The 17,689-nt window shown below is 33.6% G+C and overlaps 1 protein-coding gene across 1 annotated transcript; it reads right to left on the bottom strand.

Moving 5' to 3' along the window:
* Positions 1 to 3,078: 3,078 nt before the first annotated feature.
* LOTGIDRAFT_201055 (hypothetical protein) lies at positions 3,079 to 17,399 on the bottom strand. The gene is made up of 24 exons (XM_009050913.1): positions 17,319 to 17,399; positions 15,666 to 15,750; positions 15,195 to 15,308; positions 14,850 to 14,909; positions 14,480 to 14,556; positions 14,044 to 14,144; positions 13,031 to 13,167; positions 12,430 to 12,541; positions 11,342 to 11,511; positions 10,048 to 10,106; positions 9,649 to 9,822; positions 9,308 to 9,444; positions 8,804 to 9,033; positions 8,420 to 8,522; positions 8,087 to 8,163; positions 7,783 to 7,923; positions 7,280 to 7,348; positions 6,886 to 6,997; positions 6,396 to 6,577; positions 5,934 to 6,034; positions 5,516 to 5,693; positions 5,089 to 5,196; positions 4,586 to 4,738; positions 3,079 to 4,396 (listed from the first exon to the last, which is right to left on the bottom strand). Exons 1-24 carry the CDS (start codon positions 17,351 to 17,353, stop codon positions 4,307 to 4,309), a joined length of 2,805 nt encoding a protein of 934 aa, XP_009049161.1. The 5' UTR covers positions 17,354 to 17,399; the 3' UTR covers positions 3,079 to 4,306.
* Between the last annotated feature and the right edge of the window lie 290 nt (positions 17,400 to 17,689).

Here is a 17,689-nt window from a genome sequence, read left to right as displayed (position 1 = left end):
CAATGACCTAGCTAGCTAGCTGTCTCTAGTAATATCAGTAGATCTTTCAGATAATTACAACAATGACCTAGCTAGCTAGCTGTCTCTAGTAATATCAGTAGATCTTACAGATAATCTTACAACAATGACCTAGCTAGCTAGCTGTCTCTAGTAATATCAGTAGATCTAAGTTCTTACAACAATGACCTAGCTAGCTAGTTCTCTCTAGTAATATCAGTAGATCTTTCAGATAATATTACAACAATGACCTAGCTAGCTAGCTGTCTCTAGTAATATCAGTAGATCTTACAGATAATCTTACAACAATGACCTAGCTAGCTAGCTGTCTCTAGTAATATCAGTAGATCTTACAGATAATCTTACAACAATGACCTAGCTAGCTAGCTCTCTCTAGTAATATCAGTAGATCTTACAGATAATCTTACAACAATGACCTAGCTAGCTAGCTCTCTCTCGTAATATCAGTAGATATTACAACAATGACCTAGCTAGCTAGCTGTCTCTAGTAATATCACTAGATCTTTCAGATAATCTTACAACAATGACCTAGCTAGCTAGCTGTCTCTAGTAATATCAGTAGATCTTACAACAATGACCCAGCTAGCTAGCTCTCTCTAGTAATATCAGTAGATCTTACAGATAATATTACAACAATGACCTAGCTAGCTAGCTGTCTCTAGTAATATCAGTAGATCTTACAGATAATCTTACAACAATGACCTAGCTAGCTAGCTGTCTCTAGTAATATCAGTAGATATTACAACAATGACCTAGCTAGCTAGTTCTCTCTAGTAATATCAGTAGATCTTTCAGATAATATTACAACAATGACCTAGCTAGCTAGCTGTCTCTAGTAATATCAGTAGATCTTACAGATAATCTTACAACAATGACCTAGCTAGCTAGCTGTCTCTAGTAATATCAGTAGATATTACAACAATGACCTAGCTAGCTAGTTCTCTCTAGTAATGTCAGTAGATCTTTCAGATAATATTACAACAATGACCTAGCTAGCTAGCTGTCTCTAGTAATATCAGTAGATCTTACAGATAATCTTACAACAATGACCTAGCTAGCTAGCTGTCTCTAGTAATATCAGTAGATCTTACAGATAATCTTACAACAATGACCTAGCTAGCTAGCTCTCTCTAGTAATATCAGTAGATCTTACAGATAATCTTACAACAATGACCTAGCTAGCTAGCTCTCTCTCGTAATATCAGTAGATATTACAACAATGACCTAGCTAGCTAGCTGTCTCTAGTAATATCAGTAGATCTTTCAGATAATCTTACAACAATGACCTAGCTAGCTAGTTCTCTCTAGTAATATCAGTAGATCTTACAGATAATCTTACAACAATGACCTAGCTAGCTCTCTCTAGTAATATCAGTAGATATTACAACAATAAGCCAGCTAGCTAGCTCTCTCTAGTAATATCAGTAGATATTACAGCAATAACCTAGCTAGCTCTCTCTAGTAATATCAGTAGATCTTACAACAATAACCTAGCTAGCTGTCTCTAGTAATATCAGTAGATCTTACAACAATAACCTAGCTAGCTGTCTCTAGTAATATCAGTAGATCTTACAGATAATCTTACAACAATGACCTAGCTAGCTAGCTGTCTCTAGTAATATCAGATAATATTACAACAATGGCCTAGCTAGCTAGCTGTCTCTAGTAATATCAGTAGATCTTACAGATAATCTTACAACAATGACCTAGCTAGCTAGCTCTCTCTAGTAATATCAATAGATCTTTCAGATAATCTTACAACAATGACCTAGCTAGCTAGCTCTCTCTCGTAATATCATTAGATCTTACAACAATGACCTAGCTAGCTAGCTCTCTCTAGTAATATCAGTAGATCTTACAGATAATCTTACAACAATGACCTAGCTAGCTAGCTCTCTCTAGTAATATCAGTAGATCTTACAGATAATCTTACAACAATGACCTAGCTAGCTAGCTCTCTTTAGTAATATCAGTAGATCTTACAGATAATCTTACAACAATAACCTAGCTAGCTAGCTCTCTCTAGTAATATCAGTAGATCTTACAACAATAACCTAGCTAGCTAGCTCTCTCTCGTAATATCAATAGATCTTTCAGATAATATTACAACAATGACCTAGCTAGCTAGCTCTCTCTAGTAATATCAGTAGATCTTTCAGATAATCTTACAACAATGACCTAGCTAGCTAGCTCTCTCTAGTAATATCAGTAGATCTTACAGATAATATTACAACAATGACCTAGCTAGCTAGCTGTCTCTAGTAATATCAGTAGATCTTTCAGATAATCTTACAACAATGACCTAGCTAGCTAGCTTTCTCTCGTAATATCAGTAGATCTTACAGATAATCTTACAACAATGACCTAGCTAGCTCTCTCTAGTAATATCAGTAGATATTACAACAATAAGCCAGCTAGCTAGCTCTCTCTAGTAATATCAGTAGATATTACAGCAATAACCTAGCTAGCTCTCTCTAGTAATATCAGTAGATCTTACAACAATAACCTAGCTAGCTGTCTCTAGTAATATCAGTAGATCTTACAACAATAACCTAGCTAGCTGTCTCTAGTAATATCAGTAGATCTTACAACAATAACCTAGCTAGCTCTCTCTAGTAATATCAGTAGATCTTACAACAATGACCTAGCTAGCTAGCTGTCTCTAGTAATATCAGTAGATCTTACAACAATAACCTAGCTAGCTAGCTGTCTCTAGTAATATCAGTAGATCTTACAGATAATATTATAACCACGTACCAGTTTATCACTGCATGTAACTTGTGAGGCATAATAACTCTATTTAAACTTGCGAATTTAGTGACTTCAATATACCACTTGTTTTCACAGAGTTCAAATGAAAAGGGACTTCTAAGTTGACAAACCCACATTCCATAGGAGCATTATTAGCTATTTGGACTTAGAAAACCGGATGCCAAATAACAATGCCAAGTACTAGATAATTCCTTAGCTATGTGGAATCTCCAAACGACTTGAGGGAACATTGACCCAGAGTTGTCATCATTAGGTATTATCAAATCAATATATAACAACTACATGTATATTGGTAAAAATTATTTTTTATATTTCATTGAAACATTAACAAAACTGATATTAGCAAAACCAAAATAAACCAGAATTATACAATATAAAGACTGATTTGTGATGAAAATAAACACTAATTTAATACTGTCATGAAGTTGGAAGCAAATGAGACGATTAATTTTTCCTTTAATTACGATTATTGCATAGATCTTTAGATATCATTACAGTTAATATATTTAGATAGAATATTAGAAATGTTATTAAATACTGTGATGAGATCGGAAGCAAATGAGACGATGGGTTCCTTTAATTATGATTATTGCATAGATATTTGTATAATTACAGTTTTTTTTAGCATTTTGATCATCTTCACAATGGTCAAGGTATAATAACAAACAGTATTAGATAATAGATAACAGTCAAGATTAATATTTAAAATGCTATAATGTTCTCAATTTAAGACTATTGTCAATTATGGCACTTTGAATCATATTTAAAATCATATAGATGAAGTAAAATTAAAATATACTTCTAGATATTTCATCTTGGTTTATTTTCAATAGGTTACTTCACTCATACTTGATCTGACAACATTGCTTTGAAAGGTATGTTCATTAATGCATGCTCTGTTCAGTAAAAGCGTTTTCACCACATATAAGGAATGAATTCAGAGCACATGCTGATTTACAATGGTCTTGAAAGGTCTTTTCAGGTTTCAATGTACTTATACTGTCATATTTAGAATCAGAGAAGTAGCCCATTGGAAATAAACAAAACAAACTATCTAGAGCTGTATTATAATCTGATTAATAATCAAAGAACAGTACATAACTATAACATAAAGATTTGTGGTCATGAAGAAAGAATATTGCTGTAGTTGAAAGGTTTTATATTAGACTGAATATAGTGCGAACAACTCTCTTTATTAAAGAACACTGGTGTTTGTTGAACTCTATACATGTATATTAACAATTGTAGCAGTTTGTATACATTTGGAGTGGTTCAAACATAAAGCATTGAGTCCGTTTTATATTGGGATAGTTAAGAAGTAATGAATATAAGTCTGATTTAAATTGTTTTCTTTACTTCTGGCTATTGCCAAATACAATACCGCTACTCATGTATTCGCTACTCATATATTGGTATGAAACTGTTTTTTGATCTTTTTTGATCAATTCTACACTAAATGTGTTCAATAATAAGAGGACTGTATTCAGACTAAATTCTATCTGATTAAAACCTAGAGTTAAGATAAACCAACTATCTCCTCTGTTACTGGGTCTATATCTATATCATAGAAACAGGGTCGTGTTGGTAATCCAGGCATTGTACTCATCTGAAATAAATATAAATATTGTGTCAAGGGAGATAATTTACTGTGCAAAATAAAAAAAAATTGGCAGACCACAACAATCTTAATAAATATGTGCTGCTCATAGAAGTCTTCTTGAGGGAAGAGAAAACCAATTCACTGAACAGTATCAAAATAACTAGAATATATATAATACTAATAATCAATACTTACTGTGCCAATCAAGGGATAAATAAAACCAGCCCCGATACTGGCTCTAGCCTCGCGTATTGGTAATACAAATCCTGTAGGGGCTCCCTTTAACTCTGGTTTATGTGACAAGGAGAGATGTGTTTTAGCCATACAGATTGGTAGGTCATTAAAACCCTGCAAGATAACAACCAAATTTATTAAAGTTCCTGAAAACTGTTCAAGCCATTTAATTCCCTAAAAAGGTAGCATAATCGATATTCAAAGCTCTGATAAGATTGGATTTTGGTGATAGTTGTAAAAATACAGTTTACTGCTTTAGGCATGATTTAATATTTGGGATTATCCCAGATTAACAAACTAAGAATGTTTTATGGCAAACTGTTAGCATCCACTGTGCTGTACATTTTATCGTTTAGGTATTCTTACAGATGCAGCTTTGGGATTCATAAATTTACAAGTGGTCTCATGACTAACAAAAAGGTTGTTGATCTGGTTTGAACTGTAATATGTAATTGTTGGTTTACCTGTTTCTTGTATCTATCTATTTGAGCCTTAGCCTCAGGTGATAATTCTATCCCATCAGCACCATAAATTTCTTTAGCTATTATCTCTATCTTTTCTTCTACTGGTAACTATAATAAAAGTTTTAATACAATCAAGGAGCTACTCATTCAGAATACTGAATAAATCATTTCTTGGCCAAAACATCAATATCCAGGCTTGTTAAGACTGGCTTATAACCTCTCTCAATTATCTCCCCTGCAACAGATACAAATACTGGGGATCATTTATTCCTAATAATTCCAATTTCTGGGTGCAATTTATATTTCAACTATTATCTAAACTGTCCATTCCAATCTTTCTCACTAAGTTATTCCTCTGCCAGTGATTTACTATCTTTAATTTCTAATAATAAATTTCTGACCCACATCTTCAAAATCCCTGGCTTACCTTGACATCATAGAGAAATTTAAAATCACTAGATTGTTGACTAGCGTGTTTTACAGCCTGGGCTAGGTCTGTCGCCCCCTGTCCACCCTCAGCCCATAGATTACAGATTACAGCATCAAACGCTCCATTAGCTTTCGATATCTTCTGAACTAATTCTAACTCTGACTTCGTATCAGTTCTATAAAATACATTTTAAATATTTAATAATTATCTACAACTGATGAGGGTAATTAAACAACCTGACATTATCCCTCCTGAAACACGAGATTTTATTCCCTATGTCAACTCAACCCACCTGAATCACTGAATCAGAGTTAAACTAGATGGAAACAATCCAGTAGGACTATCTCAACCTTCAAGACAAGAGATTGGCTATTTCACTATGTTTTTATCTCTGTATATTTAATATAAAACTTACGCAAAACCATTGACAGCAACAACAACTGGAACCCCAAATTTATTGGCATTTTCTATCTGTTTATTCAAATTACTGCAACCTTTTTCTACCAGGTCTAAATTCTATAATCAGATAATCAGGGTTAGTTTTGATACAACTTAAATAGACAACTTGTTCAATATACATTATTCAGTATGTTTATTCACTTTACTATAAGAGAAATCATTTAACATTATTTTTATTTTGTATACTTCATGGCTCAAAATTAATAAACTGAATATAATTTCACTTCAATACTTGTAATAATAGAGATCAGACCTCATAACAGTGTCCTGTTTAAAAAACCGTTTCACCATTTTGGGCACTTTTGCACTCAGTAAGCAATACGAAAGTCACTGAAGTTTATAGAAAACTCTATATAACTAACAGCAAGATAAACACTATCAATAATTAATTTTATAATAACAATCTAGGACATAGTACCTCCTCTATATATTCTCTAGGTAGTGGTACACCTGCTGTAACTGTGGGTCCTCCACCGTGCATCTTCAACGCCCTGACAGTAGCTACTAACACTACAGCGTTTGGTATCAAACCAGAGTACCGACATTTTATATTGAAAAATTTCTCCATACCAATATCAGCACCAAATCCTGCTTCAGTTACTGGAAGAAAAATATTTCAGGTCTAAATTAGCTCAATTTATTTGTTATCAACCGAGTTATGAATTTCTGAGTTGCGAATCGCATTTAGGAGCTACTCTGAATTCAGTTTTTCACTTTTTATAAACTGTCCCATCTTTCATTCAGAATCCTACTGATATGACATAGAAGGATGCTGTCTACAACATATTTTTGCTAATTGAATGCAAGATAAGTCCCATAGTTTCAAGATCTGATACCATGATCAATGCTTTCCGGTTAGTCCGATCTTGGTTTCCAACCCCTATAATCAATAATCAAAACAAACTTACCAACAATACCATCTTCTCCTACCAGTTTTAATGCTATTTTATCAGCTATTATAGAAGAATTACCATGAGCTATATTAGCAAACGGTCCTGCATGTACAAACACTGGAGTTCCCTAAAATATATTTTATATAGTGTACAGTTATAGTAATAACCAAATGTTCTGAAGTATAAATAATTCAAATGTCTTTCAAAGAGCTTTCTGTAATTTCACAACTTTTATTTGACCTTTATTGTTATAGTGATCAGCAGGTAAACATTCTATCTTGTTATTTTATAAAATATAGATGTAGATATGAGATGAGGTTTGTAAAAGGGATGAGCTGGTAAATAAAACAACTGGCAGAATGTTTTAATATATGGAATTGTTTGAAGATATAAAATAATAATAACTTACCTCTAATGTCTGCATGAGATTTGGTCTAATAGCATCTTTCATTAAGACTGTTAGAGCTCCACTGATACCCTAAAATAAACCAACATATCAAATATTATAAAAACATCTATTAATTCAAAATACACAGCTTTCAGTTTTACTTTAGATCTTTATACTTAATCATAGTGTCAAATATTCACACATTTAATATCATACAATATACAGTATATTAATATTTCACAAAATCATTTGTTTCTTATCAATTTGATGGTAGCAATCCAAGCGCCCCAGTGTTCCTATGCGGATTCAAGATGGCACTAGAGGTGGGGGGTGCGGGTTGGGGGGAAGTTCTCTGAAGCTGGAGAATACATGTTACGTGATATAAAAAGTGAAAGATGAATAATTTTTTCAATTTTAAAGGCCCAAGGGGTCTATGGCTCAAAAATAACCACTTAAATACATATCTCTTGACAACCCAGTAGGGAAGAAGTTTTCAGTCTTACAAAATATGAGTAGAAACTTACTAAATCATCTGCAGTAACAGGAACACCTGCTGTACTACTGGCTACTACCATTTTACCCAGACGACTTCTCATATCTTTAAGACTTGTAGTTAAAGCTAAAATAGCCATTATCTCACTAGCTACTGTAATATCAAACTGGGTCTAAAATATAACAATCATATATAATTAACTATAATGAACTATAATATCTAGAATTAAACTTAATTTACATCTTACAGTTCATTTTCAAATTAGAAAATTTCTTCTATAAAACACTGTTTTATTGAGCCCAATGACAAAATGAGAAACTGATAAACATGTTTACCTCTCTGGTGTGCCCTCTCTCTAGAGGACCTTGTCCAATTGTTATACGTCTCAAAAATCTATCATTGGTATCCATTACTAGAAAATATTATTACAAAATAAATAGTTTGCTTGATGTTTGATTAGTTCAGAGAAACAAATATACAGTCAGTGTTTAATTACTAAATACTCACTGACAATCAAACAATACTATATCTTAATAATGTAATCTCTATCACTTGAAAACATGAAAATAGTAATAAGGAAAGCTTAAATCACTTCAAACTATATTCCTTCATAACAACACATTAGAAAGATTAATAATAAAATAACATATTGTATATAACCTACTCACCTCTCTGCCAAGTTATAGTGTCAACATCAATATCTAATCTTACAAACTGTTTTATTTCATCTTCTGTTAAACTGTTTGGATCTCTAGTTGTTATACCTAGTTTCTGTATAAAATATACATTATCTTATAAAACTAAATCTAATTTATACCATTACACTACATACATGGTTCCTGTCCTGGGCTAGTGAAAACAAGCAACCCCTTGGAGTGATCAATGAGTAAAATATTAGCCTACTGTCTATTGCTTTCCAGACATCCAAAGCTTATAGCACATTACACATCAGTTTATTGTTTGAACACTTATTCCATGACACTGTTGAACAAATAGTAATTTTTAACTCACATCCAATAATAATATTTCGTTGACAAGCAACAAACACTAACCTCTAATCTAGAAATCTGAATCGGACAAAATTCCCTCTTTCCTTTCTTCTCTGGTACCAGACGATTATACAGCGCCTCATCTTTCTGAGTTGATTCATGAAACATTCTAGCCTCTATAGCAGCTGCTAGCAGATTATTGGCTGCCGTAATAGCATGGATGTCTCCAGTTAAATGTAAGTTAAATTCTTCCATTGGTATGACTTGAGAGTAGCCTCCCCCTGCTGCCCCACCTGTAAAATAGAATATACCGGGTAATTATGATACCAGGAGTAATTTTACCAAATGAAATATTGCTGGCTCTCCAAAAAGGATATCGATTGATAAACCTAGAGTAGAATAGCATCAGTATTTTATATGAGTTTAACAAATGAGTCCAGTGAACTGCAACTACCTAGATAGCATCTTTGACTTCATAAATATTGCAACCAAGAAACGAATGATCTCTAAGATTACATCCAATAAGTGAAATATTTTTTAATGCTGAATAAATAGTGAAATCCTTACCTTTGATACCAAAAGTAGGACCTTGTGAAGGTTGTCGTACACAAGCAAAACAATTAGTTTTTAATTGAGCACCGAGAGCTTGAGCTAAACCAATTGTTGTTGTACTTTTACCTTCTCCCAGGGGAGTAGGCGTGATCCTGAAAAAATCAAATTTCTAGATTAATAATGATGTAAAATGCAGTTTTTAAAAGATATTGAAGGATTGGAATATACATGAGAAAAACAATATGTTAAGAATAAAATAAATCTGATATCAATATATTGTCAAAATGTTTTTAGATTTCAGGTTTTATTTTTCTATTCTGATCGTTAATACTTGGTTTATTTATAATCATACTTACCCTGTAACAACAACATATTTTCCATTCTGTTGATTTTGTAATCGATCCAAAACTTTGAGAGAAACTTTTGCTTTTTTCTTTCCATATAAATCAACCTCCTCACTCTGTAGGTTAATCTCTCTAGCTAGTAGATCAATATCTTTAGGTGTCTGAGACTGGGCTATTTCTATATCACTATAATATAAAATACACTTTAATAAATGATGTTAAAATTACATAGTTTATTATATTGCTCACAGTTATTAAGTCCTTGTTAATTTGTTAGTTTGTGATTTTAATATGTGGCCTGGTCATGGAACTGAATGAGCTGCATCATGTTTTTAATCAATATTTATTAGGTGTAATTTATAATAATGATAATCAGATACAACATAAGCTTCATAAAAAAATATTTGTTACCTAGGAACTGGTGTTTTTAAATTCAGTTTCAAAGGCTGTAAATTCCATTTGTTACCATCCTATAAAATATAAAATGATTATCTCTAATTTTCAAACAGAGTAAAGATTATTTTCAACCATCCATTAAATAATAATCATACAAAACTAAAAAAGGCTGAAGCTGAAAATTTTCAATGTACCTTTTTCTTTGTCACTGAAATATCATAAAATACTTTTCTCTTTCCGAGGCCAAATGGGTATTTCAAATGGTCAAAAAATTTGGTGCTCGCTCATCTCGTCGGCAAACTGAGTTAACACGGCGACAAACTGAGTAAACACGGCTGCAAACTGAGTTAACACGGCGACAAACTGAGTTAACACGGCGACAAACTGAGTTAACACGGCGACAAACTGAGTTAACACGGCGACAAACTGAGTTAACACGGCGACAAACTGAGTTAACATGGCGACAAACTGAGTTAACACGGCGACAAACTGAGTTAACATGGCGACAAACTGAGTTAACATGGCGACAAACTGAATTAACACGGCGACAAACTGAGTTAACATGGCGACAAACTGAGTTAACATGGCGACAAACTGAGTTAACACGGCGACAACCAATTATTGAATAAAATCTTGTCGCCCTGATGACATGTCACCATTATGACTGGTATTAATGAATAAATATTGATATTTTGTTTAAATTATTATACAATGGTGTTGTTACCATCGCAACTTTCTTTAACATGGTTTCGAGTGAGCAATCATTCAATTGAGAGAGTGATTACTGGATTAGCGGTAAATATTCAATTGAAATTCCTGATACAGACGACGAAAGTCCACAGTTTGAGTTAATTGATGGAGCCTCCCAAATACAGAAGAAGATGTTGGTAGATAACAAAGGTTTTACTTTTGCTTTTTCTAGGAAAAAGGGGCAAACAACATACTGGAGATGCAGTGTAAGGGGTCAATGTACGGTCACAGAATGGAAAGTTTGTGCCTGATCGACATTGTCATAGCCATCTGTCCAAGCCAGGTCTAAATGATGGTATAAAATACAGGAAGTTTGGTAAAGCCCTTGGTATTAATTTGGTTTTCCAGTCTGGAAATGAGATCGCAGAAGACGTCCTTTCTGCTTGCGTTGATGAAGGTTAACTAACAAAATCTTGTCACCGAGATGAAATGTCGCAGTGATGAATTGGCAAATATTTTCGCCACGTTGTATTTTGTTGTTGTGTTAACTAACAAAATCTTATCACCGAGATGACTGATATTCAAAAATTTAACCTTTGACACTGTAAAGCAGTCTTACCCCAGCTATATCAGTTTTACGTTTAGCTGATTCCACAGTATTCTGAAGTAACATAGCAACTGTCATCGGCCCCACCCCTCCTGGTACAGGAGTGATCCAGCTGGCTTTTTCTTTACATTCTTCGTAATCTACATCACCGACCAACCTCTTCCCTGATTTCTTACTGGCATCTGAAAAAACAAAGTATATACTGGTTAAGAACTTCAGTTTCATCAACATGTTTCAGTATCGTTACCTTTCTAGGATATTTACATAAATATAAAACCACACGAATCAAAACACATCTGAAACCATTCGTCAAATCCAGTACTTAATCAAGATTCTACTTACAGCAATTAGTTTGTCCATACAGTACTGCCAGATTTTTAGTGAAAATTCTCTGTGAAGCCCAGAAAACAGGAGTTCTGAGGTATTTATGTAACATTGTATCACAGTGACTAACGCTCTCTTAATCTATAATTCTGGTTAAATTTTTACTGAGAACTAATATAACATCCTATCTCCAGACCTTACTACTACCTCTTTACCCAAAATGATATTTTTTATCAATGAACTTGAGGCTTTTTATGAATGCCTTTAGGTCATGCTTGGTTTCACTATGTAAGCTGACATCATATACCTGTCAGATTAAACAATCTCACTGTAGCTTCTCCTCCATTCAAAACTAATCAAGCATGGCAAAGGTTTCTATTCACAAAAAACTTATACAAAATCCAATTTTTAAAATTACTTTAATCTTATTGGTTAATACAGATAACCTTAAAATAGATTTAAAATATTGACCAATCAGATGAAATTCATTTTTTTATAAAATCAATAATATTTTTGGGATGGTTTTACACTACATTCACTCCTCTCATAGCCACTTTTCTTCCAAGTAGTTTCCAACAGTTTACAATAAGTTAGCCCTAATAACCTGTATCACTGACAGGGGAAAACTTCATAAATAAATCCCAAGATAGTATCTTGACTTAAACTCCAGACCGTCAGATTTGAGAGTACATGGTTCATAACTAAGCAACCAATCCTTTATGTTACTACATGCAACCTGCTCAATTAAATACTGAGTCAAAATAAATACAGTTTACCTGGTATAGAGTTGATTCCACAATCTATAACAACAGCACCAGGTTTTATCCAATCACCTTTCACAAACTGTGGTTTACCGATAGCTACTACCAGTATATCAGCTTGTAGAGTCTAAAATATATAGTACAACAATATTACAACACCCTGATACTACCCCCTTCCTCTCAGCCCCTCCCAGCCTCAACAACACCGATAGCTACTACCAGTATATCAGCTTGTAGAGTCTAAAATATATAGTACAACAATATTACAACACCCTGATACTACCCCCTTCCTACCAGCCCCTCCCAGCCTCAACAACACCGATAGCTACCACCAGTATATCAGCTTGTAGAGTCTAAAATTGACATAAACAGGTGACAATAACATATCAGATTGAGATAAAATAACATTTTCTGGAAAAATAAGGGAATTAAAAAAAAATACATAAGTCGGATCCATAACTATAATAATAAGTTGAGAACAATGGAACAAACTTTGAAATAACCAGCAACAAAAAGAGAGAGAGAGAGAGACAGTGAGGGGGTTGATAAAATAGTCTTAGTACCATCTTTCCTTTACACATGAATAATAAATATAAAACTGTTGGTACCATCTCACCTCAGCTTTGATATCCTGAGTTTTGGAATGACAGACAGTAACAGTGGCATGGTTCCAGGTGAGTAAATCAGACATAGGAGCTCCAACTATTTTACTTCTACCGATAACTACGGCTTTTTTACCTTTAATATCTATACCTGTAATATAAAACAGAAATACTATTTTAACTATGATGGTGTCTTCATATAGTCATGATATTTTTTTACATTTTTCGGACTATTCAGAAGGCTGCCAAAATCCAGCAAAAATGTGACATCAGATGTTTTTAAACTGATTTCTGCTCAATCAGCAATCTTTGCAATCAAATAAATGTTTTTTTTGGGGTTTTTTTTAACGACTCGAAACCAATGAAATGGAGTTTTACACCTGACTTTTCTTCTCCAGCTTTCTTCAAATCATGAGGTGTTTGATGGGTTTAAACCAGGCCTGTGCAACCGGCGGCCCGTGGGCCAACTGCAGCATCATGTAAAATTCGATGGGAATGCGGTCCGCGAACAAATGCTTCGTTTGCTCTTGTAACTGTTGGTGTGGCCCGCAGGTTGTCGCTGCTTATTCTGATATCGAAACCTGTTATATCTGCGCTCTTATTTCAAAGTATGACGTCAAAATGAATCTAACCAATCAAATCGTTAACGAGCTGTGACCTCGTGTGAAACAGTGATTTTACGTCAAATATATCTGTTATTTGCAATGCACATTGAAATACGTTATTGAATATATGACTTTAAAAAATTGTATGTTTCTCATTTATTCCATGATTTATTGATGGTTAGTTACGTGGCCCACAGCATACTCGCACCCCCCATATGTGGCCTGCCATCGCGAAAAGTGGCATAACATCTTCTTAAATTGATTTCAGCTCAATCATTGTCTCTGGAAAATTTGAAAAATCTGTTTAAAAAATCTTTTCAGCCTTTTTAAATAAACTATTGAAATGAAATAAGCTCTTCATCCAGTTTGGACCCAATCAAGATGGTTTTAAATGTCCTGAGGAAAGGGAGATAACTGTGTACCTGTTCTGCGTATTAATTCTAAACATCCTCTTGGTGTACACGATATCATACAATTATCTAAATCACCTCGACATAATCTACCAGCATTGTCTTGATGTAATCTGAAACAAATACATCTCAATTAAAATTATAACACTGATATTACATTATTATTCATCAGGACTCAATTTTCATCAATTCTGTTGACCATAATCTTAATAATAAACAGAAACATCTCAGTTCAAATAATTTAATTATTATTATTTTGGGTGGTTTAATTTTAGTTGGTTTGTCAATCAAATAAATGAACTTGTAACATAAAATTTGGATACTTTGGAATCAATTTCCATGGATTCTGTTACCATTTGTTTCTTTCATTGTAAAAAATAATTATTCAGCTGTCCTAGGAAACAACATTTAACAAAATAAGAAAGGAGAGATTGTATTTGATACCTACCCATCTACATCTTTAGATGGTAAAATAGAATTGGTGACCAGATGAGCATCAATAGGATTGTCTGATTCCATTGGTAGCTGAAATAATACGTGAGATTATATATTACTATCAGAAGTCAAAAAGAATATGTGGGTATTTCAAACTGGCTCAGTGTTTTAAAATATATTTGTTTAATATACAACCATAGTAATTTAGTCTGTGTTTACTAAACAGCTAATCTGATGATTAATATTATATCTAAAACATGTGCTGTGTGGACAAATATAATACCATAAAATCAACTGGTAAGTTGGGAGCAGGCTCTTCATATAACAAGGCAGAATGAACGAAGGTCAGGTATAATCAAGAAAAGACAATGTATGTTATTTACCTGAACTATAATACCATGTACACTGGAGTCATTGTTTAATCTTACCACTGTTTGTAAAACCTGAAATTATCATATCAATTATTAACAACTTTCATTGCTTTAACAGACATGTTATTAAATGATGTACAACCTACAAGTTCAGTCGCACGCATTAGTTTAACGTCATCACCTCCCGTTGTAAGTTGATCTTCAGGGTATATGATGTTTTATTTTCTGATAATTAGCATTCAAAACCAAATTGTAAATAATTATATAAATTAGGGCCTTCCTCTACAGTAGATAAATTCTCATTTCTACTGACAAGTCACCTGTTCTAGAATGGTGTATAATATTTTCTATACAAACCTCACTCTGAGTTGATGATCTGGGTAGATTTATATGACAAGCTTTCACTCCGACTTCTTTAGCTGCCTTCATTTTCATACTGATATATACATTAGAATCTTCCCTTCCACCAACCTGAATAATATACAATTTCAATGAGACAATAGTGGTCAAATTGAGCCAATCAAAAGTTTTTTCTGAATGACCTAAAGTGATATAGACTTAAGAAACTCGACAGCAATCTAACACTCTCATTCTCAAACTCTGTCTTGATGATTCTGTAAGATTGTGACCAAAAATACACATTCGCTACGCTAAACATACAAAATTTGATACATGTAGATCAACTGATAGAAAATTACCACAGACTGTTTTTGAGAATAGCTTAATTTCTCATACCTGTCCACCAAATTCCAGTTCCACAAAACATCTTCAAGACTTCAAATTCAAGCAAACATTCTGGACGAAGAAAAACATATTGCTATAGCCTACCTGAACCACAGTCAAGCTGGGTAAAAAGTTAGGATTTTTCTTCTGTATACTTTCAATTTCATCTTTAAGATTCTGGCGAATATCCCTGAAAAAATTATTCAATATAGAAAATTTATTTAATGATCATTTGGCTATCTGTTATTCCCTAGATCAAAGGCTTGTATTAGTTGTAATAGGTACTCTCTGGCCACATCAAGTTCTAAATTGACTTTTGGTTATCACTTTTGAATGAATTGAAATATTAATCTCCAAATATTGCTGAGAGTCTTAGATTGTCTTTGGGTTGATGAAAATGCCAGCCAAAACAAAATTATTTGAAACTAAGATTTTACAGAGGGAGATTTTCAGTTCAAAATGTGTCATTTTCACATGAAATTTCTTGGAGAGAAGTGTGTTCATTTCAAGTGCAAATTTTCAAAACTTATTCATGGACCCAAAGACATTCTAAGACAATTGGTATGTACTTGAAAATCATATTTTGAATATTTGTGACATGACAGAAAAAATTCAATTTAGAACTCAAGTGGCCAGAGAGTAGTACAGTCAAGTTATCTAATTTCGTGCTAACCTATTTCTCATGCATTTCCGGAAAGGATTAATAATTTACATGTGCGACCTTGTGTGACCTCCACATTAGCTTGTTATGATAAACTTGGGTTATCTGTACAATGTCAGCTAGTAGAATGAATCCAGTAGTTTCAAGCATGGTAAAATGTATTGATGTATACTTTGACAAATACAAAATGGTGGATTTCAGTTATTACCAAACGTCACAATTTTTTATAGGCCGAAATTCCTAATAATCCCAAGCTGTAATCGGAATTCCAAGTGTTGTCTGCAAGAATGTAGTCCAACGAATGAAATCAGGTGATCAACTAGCGGATTCCGTGTCAGCAGAAAAATTCTATGGAACACAAAAAGGGCCATATTCTTATATTGTTTCAGTGACTTTTAGCAATAAATCTTATTTTGTCAGTCACTATTTTTTTTTTAAATCGTGGTTCTCTGAAGGAATTGTCACTAGTTTATAATGAATTGATATTAAAGATAAATACTAAGAGAAGTTAATTATACCACCCGGTATCCATACAACTTGTTTTTTCGACTTATTTATAGATCGAACAATGTACACGAAAATAGGTGACGCATTCTGCCGCCGTTGTCCAGTTGGTTGCTCATGAAATATGGGTCAAAGTGAAGGATTCATAAAGAAAATCGAAATAAACCAATTCCATTTTTAAACTTTGACGAAATTCGGTGTTGAATCCTTGTATCCACGAAAATAGGTTACACCACTGTATTTGGCTAATGGAGTGATGTGTAAATTTAAGACACCTCTTAGAAACTCTTGGCAGCTTCAATAAAATTTATTCATATGAGCGGAACGTTCATGGTGAAACATATGCAAATAAAACCACAGGCCCAATTCCAAACAAAGAATACCAAATAATAATTTAATAATGCAATGTCAGGTCGCCCCCAGTAAGTATGACATGATCATGTTTATTATACCCATCATATACCCATGGCATTGTAGCGCCATATGGGCCAGGCTTTGATATGTTACGTTCGATTCTACAAAAATTATAGAATGGCATCTGTATTAAAGAAAAGATTCAAACATAAAACTCATGACAATGGATAAATACTCACGCCGAAACCGTTTTACCACTTAAAACCTCGGCCATTTGCTCTAATTTCCCCAACCAAAATTAGTTTTTATCTTTAAAAGTCCTTGGCTTGGTTTATTTCAGCACGTTGTCTAGGGTCATGACCCAAGATAAAATAACTCTCAGAAAATAAACAAAGAAAAGAACACAGCTAATTTCTTATCTCAAAATCAGTGCAGTACATAGAGATAACAAATTTTATCCATATCGGTTGAAAGCTCTTTTAGGGCGTTAACGAGGAAATGTGAACGGGCAGAGGATCGTCAAATGAACAGGCGGACGAACGGACCGACGAACGGGCGGCGAACCATCAGAAAGACTGACCAACCGACTCACAGTTTATATATTCTTCCA

Source organism: Lottia gigantea (assembly GCF_000327385.1).
Source record: "Lottia gigantea unplaced genomic scaffold LOTGIsca_159, whole genome shotgun sequence".
NCBI lineage: Eukaryota > Metazoa > Mollusca > Gastropoda > Lottiidae > Lottia > Lottia gigantea.
Note: the sequence above shows the minus strand (reverse complement) of the source record. Positions and strands in the feature narration are given on the sequence as shown.